Source organism: Mus caroli, chromosome 9 (assembly GCF_900094665.2).
Source record: "Mus caroli chromosome 9, CAROLI_EIJ_v1.1, whole genome shotgun sequence".
NCBI lineage: Eukaryota > Metazoa > Chordata > Mammalia > Rodentia > Muridae > Mus > Mus caroli.
In genome coordinates, this window is record NC_034578.1 from 99,600,727 (window position 1) to 99,607,401 (window position 6,675).

Genomic DNA, 6,675 nt, shown 5'->3' on the forward strand with positions numbered 1-6,675 from the left:
CCTCATCCTAGCTGCTTAGAAGTCAGTATTCTGCTAGCAGCCTTCAAATGCAGATGTAGAACTCTCAGCTCCTCCTGCACCACGTCTGCCTGGATGCTGCCATGGTCCCGCCTTGTTGATAATGTACTGAACCTCTAAACCTGTAACTCAGCCTGGATTAAGTGTTGTCTTCTATGTGCGTTGTCTTGGTTATGATGTCTGTGCACAGCAGTAAAACCCTAACTAAGACAGATAGTAAAGTAGGCCTGACTGCTAGATTCACATGATGGAAATATGAACTATGACTACAAATATAAACCAAAAAATAAAAAAAGATAAAAAAAAAACAAAAATAACTACAAAAATCAGACAAGTACAATGGTGTTGTGGAGAGCTAGTCCCAACACCTTGATATATTATTATACCTCCCCATTATATAAAGTACATAAATAATTCTGAAATCATAAAATTGACTCGAGTAACTGAGAAAATATTATATCACCTCTGTTCCTTAGATTCCCTTCCCTCAAGCACAAGCGGTTCAGAGCAAAAGTGTTGGGCATGGTAGTGCGTAGCTGTAACCCCTGCACTGGAGACTGGAGAGCTGGAGGCAGAAAGGAGGGCAGTCTGGGCTGTGCAGTGACTCTGAGGTCAGAAGCCGTCAACAGCCACCTTCAGACACAGCACCTCTGAACGGCTCAAGCTTGGCGTCCCAACGACTTACTAAAAGTTACCTGCTGGTTTGTCTCTTCATCTTTCTGAATGCCGCTCTCTTCCAATGTGTAATCATAGTTAAACAGATAAACAAGCAGATACCACAAAACCCCAGCCTGAAATAGATGTGTCTGTAGCCAGAAATCCACAGCGAAAGAGCTGACACATTCTACTGCGAGGGCGGCCACCCGTGGGATACACTGCAAGGAGAAGAAAGAACTGACTTGCGGGGTGAAAACACTGCCAAGGAAAACCAGCAACGGGCACAGCCCAACTAGCTGTCTCTTTGTACAAAACATCTCATCGTGTGCAAAGACTCAGACAAGCCACTTTCTTGACTTTCATCTAACTGCAATAAAGCATCAACAGCAGCACTGCTAATACCATCAGAGGTCGAGCTTCACATCAGCATCCTTGTTCCTATTAAACCTGCAGGCATCAGACAGAAGCAGCTGAGGAACTCTGATCAAGTTCCCCAGTCCCAGCTGCCTCATTCCAAGGTCTGTGCCTCCATCCCTTCTACTCAACGCAGGTCTCTCTTCCCAGTCAGCCATAGCAGCTTCAGAGCTGGCTTCTCGGGAGTTTCCTGGGAATCAGCATGGTCTCAGATCTCAGAAGCCTTTACAGTCAGCAGTGACTGGACCACAGGTTTTACAAAGTCCTGCCCTTTTAGATTGGAGTCCCATCCTCTCTGTTCTTCTTTGGAAGTTAAGTCTGACTCATTTCTTCTAGCTATGTCACTCCAGTGTTACCTTTTGTGTGCCAGGATAGGAACAAACCCGATCATGTACAGCAATGTTTCTACAAGAATACTTAGAGATACCAGTGATTTACTTAAAAATGATCTTAGGTAAGCACATGGCTGTAACTCAAGCACTGGCTGTTTGAAAGAAAACCCTTGATGACTGTATCCAGAGGGAACAGGTGACAGGTATGAGCTCTACCTTGCCAAAATACAGCACACGGCAGAGGTCCTTGATGATGCCAGGCATTTCTGTGATCTTCTCCCGGCACTCTTCAAACTGGGCAGCCACACTGTAGCATCTGCTTATGTGTCCACACACCTGCAGACAGCATAAGAGACAGAAGTGGTCACATACGCAGTCCTTATGTAAGACTCAACAAGACACATCAGCACAGATGGGAGACAATGCTTAATATTATATGTGATGCTCTAATATTAACCAGGACATTTTGACTAAATTAGCAGTAATCTTAAGATTTCTTATAGGTGCAGAAGTCAGCATACCACGGACAAACACATTACAGCCTGTTTTTGTGCCACCAAGAATACTTTTGTTCTTTAAAAATGTTAAAAGTGTTATTAAAAACCAATAAACTGCAAAGGATTATATGCCAGAGAATGAAAACCTAACACCTTATGCTTACTCAACTTTATTCTAAGAGTTCATGAGGTTCTTAGTTAAGGTGTTTTGTGCATTTATTAACAGGGCACGATACTGTAAATTCTTCTCACATAAGCCACTTTAACATAGCAGCTACAACTCAAAGCCAGTCGGGATTTATACTCTTAGCCTAGAGAAATGAAGGGCCACACAGAAGCCATGTTCTGTGAATTCATAGTGGGTTTTCTACAAAGAACCAAGCTCTCTCAGCCTCCACAAACAACAGCCAGTTAGTGTACTTGGAGGACAGATGGGGGGGGGGGGGGGGGGGGGGGGGAGGACGACACTGGGAGGTGCAGAGGGGAGTGAGCCAAGAATGACAGACAGGTAAGTGTGTGAAGCTGCTGACTGCTGAAGGGAGCCTGAGGGTCAACACGCTGCACTCCACCTTCTTCAAAAGGAGGAAGGTGACTGCAGCAAGGACAGTTACGGTTCCTGCTGCAAACCTGCCTGAATCATACCCGCAGCCCACCCTAGGGTGAGAGGCTCAGTAGAGTGGGAGTGGCCTGTGTTTTAAGAACCCCCGCTGATATCCCAAGTGCCCATCTATCATGGAGCTTCCTTAGCCTCACCTGCACTGACATGTCACTTGGCTTACTGGAGCGATTCAGGACAGCCACACAGCGACTAAATGCCTCCTGTAACACCTGTCAGGAAAGAAGTATGCCATTAACTCTCCGTTTGACTTGAAGGGTAAAAGAAGCTTTTATAGCAGGGATAAGAGCACACAACCTTTTAATGTTACACGTTTGCTAACTCAACACTAACTCAATTGACATCTGTTAAATAAGCAGGTAAAAAAGGGCCACAGGGCTTTGCTGCCTATTAAAAGCATTCCCAGGCACGACTTTATACTCAACATTATCTTTACCACCTGTGAACTCAGTACTCTCTGCCTAGAATATAGAGACTATGATGCTATGCTATCTTCTGGGTAAAGGAAAAGGAAAAACTGCACAACATTTGTACTGAGACTGTGTATTGTCAAAAGCCACTTAATGTGCCTGGCCAAGCTTACAGATCGGCCGGTGGAAAGTCCCTATTACCTCTAACCCATTCTCTCTTCTGAGCTCTTCAGCGTTGAGGGCTGAGCAGTTGACTGTGTGGAAAGCCAGCTCTGCAGCCGCAGGCAACAGTGGTGATTCTTTTGAGAAGAGGAGGTCATCTGAAGTCTCCATTGTTATGGTCCTAATTAGCATGGGATATCCTGCATATTTATAAGGCTGTAACTCTAAAGTAATAGAAAGACAGTGTTATGGTCACACCAAGCAAGGCTCAGTTATGCTACCTCAAAAAATGAACAGCCCTTCTATTAAAGTCTCCTAGTTCACCTTTCCTTTTCAGTGAGCTCATGTTATGTACTACAGTATTTTCCAGTAAGTTGACTGCACTTGGCATGGAAATAACTGATTTTACAGAATATCTGCTTTCTGCCATCCAGGTGACCTTTGTAAGTTCTTACCGGATTACACGCTGTAAGACACAGCAAGTGGCCCTGCAATCACACGGGCATTCAGCACACAACTCTCGTAAGAAGAACGAGATTCCGTGTGGAGAGCACGCTAGCACTCTGTGATCAGCGTCTAAGAACAGGCTCCCTGCTCTTTCTATTTTACTATTTGCTTGAAACACTTACAAATCCTGAAATATGAACTGTTACTAGAAATACTAAATCGAAAATGTATTAACTATTTGCCCAATTCTGTTCTGATAAGTACAGTTAGAGGTGAAAGCTGTCATCCACAGGTAGTGTTTGCAAAAGAAAAACCTATTAAATGAGGCAAGGCTATGCAAATAATCAGTCATGATATATATTTTTAAATTTATTTTTTATGTGCATGAGTGTCTTGTCTGCATTTATGTATGCATATTTACGCACGTCTGATGCTCTTGGAGGCCAGTACACGGAACTGGATCCCCCGGAACTAGAGGTACGGATGGTTGTTAAGCTGCCACGTGGGTTCTGGAAATTGAACCTGGGTCTCATGTAAGTACAACCAGTCTTAACCACTGATCCACTTGTCTAGCCTCTTGAGCCATGACTTTTAAGCACCTCTGTAATTTCACTTGTAATTAGGAATAAAGTATTTTTATATTTTAAAGCTGATCAATAATTACCTGACTTAAGTTATACTGTTTTAAGCTGACTTAAGAAATAAAGTAAGCAAGTAGGTATGTGTATTTAAAACAAATTTTTCAAGATTTTGATGCAGATTTGTGACCTCTGGAAGCCACATAGCTGAGATGTTTTAAGTACCTGGTCTCTTTAAGACCAAATACACCAAAGCGCATCCAGCAAGCTCTCCTCAATGATCCAACTGCTAAATTCTCAGCTGTCCCTTCCAAATTCCAATCACAACTCCCTCTCATCCCAAGTTCCCCAGACATCAAATGCTGTTCTCAAATCCCCACCATGCGCTATCACTTCCTTCTCTCTCCACATCATCTTACATCGTTCTTAAGCCAACAGGTTATCTGCTGTAAGAAACTCAACAAAGAGTCAAACATTTCAACATACACTTAGATACTCTGGGCTTTTTAACTCTAGGACTACATTTAGACAACTCTGAAATGACACTTATTTCACCGAAACCAGTGCTTTTCTAACTATTTCAAAGGACACAGCATCTTGAGAATAAGAAATAAGAATACATAAAATGGTCTTTAAGTTTCTGATTCTTCTTACTGTCTTATATATAATTTAACGTGCTTGCTGCTAGATGGTAAAACACAGACCAAACCATGTAGCACCACAGAACAGAAGCATCATTGAAAAGGAATAATGAAACCTTGTTGGCAATGCAGAATATTGAAACCCACAGGCAGCAGAAGGCCCACAGCAGACATTGCTTGAGCTCTTCCTCTGGAAGACAACTGCTTTCCTGATCACAAACCTAAAATGCCCAGAGTCCTTTGTAATAACAGTTCCAAATCCGTTAGAATATGTTGCAAAACAAGTAACTCAGTAGATTCGCTAGACAATAAGCCACGAGTTATCATGACAGAGGGTTTACCTTCTTTATGGCGGTTGAAAAGGATGCTCTGGGTTTTCAGAATTAAAATTATATTCTCTGGATCTGGTCCATCCACTATTTTTGTTGACTTGGTACATAAAAATTCATATGCTTTATTTACTTTTTCAAACATGTCCTGTATGTAACCACAGACAATTAGGTTTTAATTGGAATTTTTTAAATTAAAACTAAGACATAATTGGTACTTAGTTATTATAATTTATCAATTTAACTATTTTACCTTCACATTAAGGAATTCATTCCCATTGTCATCTAGCTGGTATACTGTAAGAAGGCACTACACTTTTCCCCCTGAGTAAGTATCCAAGGACTTCAATTTTATGGAAGAAAAATATTTGCATAAGAATTTAAATATCCCATTAAGTATACGTGAACTCACACATACTAAGGGCCTTAGGCATGCACCTTAAATGGCAAGGCTCTTGTCTAGAATGCACAAAGCCCCTAGGTTTAAAGTCCAGCACTGAGTAAGCTGGGCACAGTGATATGCTTCTGTAACCCCAGAGGACAGGGGCCACAAAAGTTTAAGGTCCCTGGCTATATGAGAACTAGAGATTACCTTGGAATATGTCAGATCCTATCTCAAATAAAAACCTCTCCCAAAACTCCAAAATCTCAAAACAAAAAACACAAGAAAATCCCTAAACTTAATATATATCAGAGATTGATTCAACGTAGGAAAATTATTGATAAGAACTACTGTTAATTTTATTCTTTAAAAACTTTTAAGTTTTATTTTCATCTGTGTGCGAGGGGCAGGATAGAGGCGAGAGGAGAACCTGTGGGCTACTTGTGGGTTCATTCTCTCTTCTTACTTTTGTGCCCTGGTTCTGTCACTGACCAGCCAGACATTCGTGGTCTAGCCTCCAGTGCTACTGTGTATTGAGCAATATACCAATCATTGTGTTAAATTCTGTTCTCCTATTTAATCTGCAAAAGAGCTATTTTAGTGTGGACCCTCAGTGTCTTCATAAGGACCCTGCAACTCGGAGACCCAGAAACAAACACTGGTCAGCAGCGGCAGGAACCCTTAGGGAAGGGCCAGACAACTGTCAGTTTCTCTACAATAGTTTTACACAGTATTTTAATATCTAAAGAGTTAAGCCTGCAATTTGACAAATAATGTCAAACTTTCTATTTTAAATTTTATTTTTCTGATGAATTTGGATTCACAAAACAAAGCAATCACAACAAAAACTCATTAAACTAAATCAAAACAAACCAGAAATGAACCTAAAAGCCAGTGTTTACATTTGTGCAAGCAGCATCTTTTTAATATCAAGTCTTCCTTCTCAGAAATACTGTATATTTCCAATTTCCTAATTCTTCACTTAGGATAAGAATTTGGGTGTCAGCCAGGCAGTGGTGACACACACCTTTAATCCCAGCACTTGGGAGGCAGAGGAAGTCAGATCTACAAGTTCAAGGCCTGTCCAGTCTATAGAGTGAGTTCCAGAACAGCCAAGAGAAACCCTGTCTCAGAAAAAAACAGAAGCAAAAACAAAAACAAACCATGACAATACCAAAAAAAAGAAAAAGAA

At 41.4% G+C, this 6,675-nt stretch overlaps 1 protein-coding gene across 1 annotated transcript in view; it reads right to left on the bottom strand.

Moving 5' to 3' along the window:
- Dnajc13 (DnaJ heat shock protein family (Hsp40) member C13) overlaps positions 1–6,675 on the bottom strand; it is a 106,381-nt gene that overhangs the window by 29,177 nt on the left and 70,529 nt on the right. The window contains exons 37-41 of the mRNA XM_029481990.1: positions 5,114–5,249; positions 3,146–3,330; positions 2,672–2,746; positions 1,638–1,757; positions 684–893 (exon numbers count right to left, since the gene is read on the bottom strand). Of these exons, the coding sequence (XP_029337850.1) occupies positions 684–893; positions 1,638–1,757; positions 2,672–2,746; positions 3,146–3,330; positions 5,114–5,249 (726 nt within the window). The remainder of the gene's footprint in view (positions 1–683; positions 894–1,637; positions 1,758–2,671; positions 2,747–3,145; positions 3,331–5,113; positions 5,250–6,675) is intronic.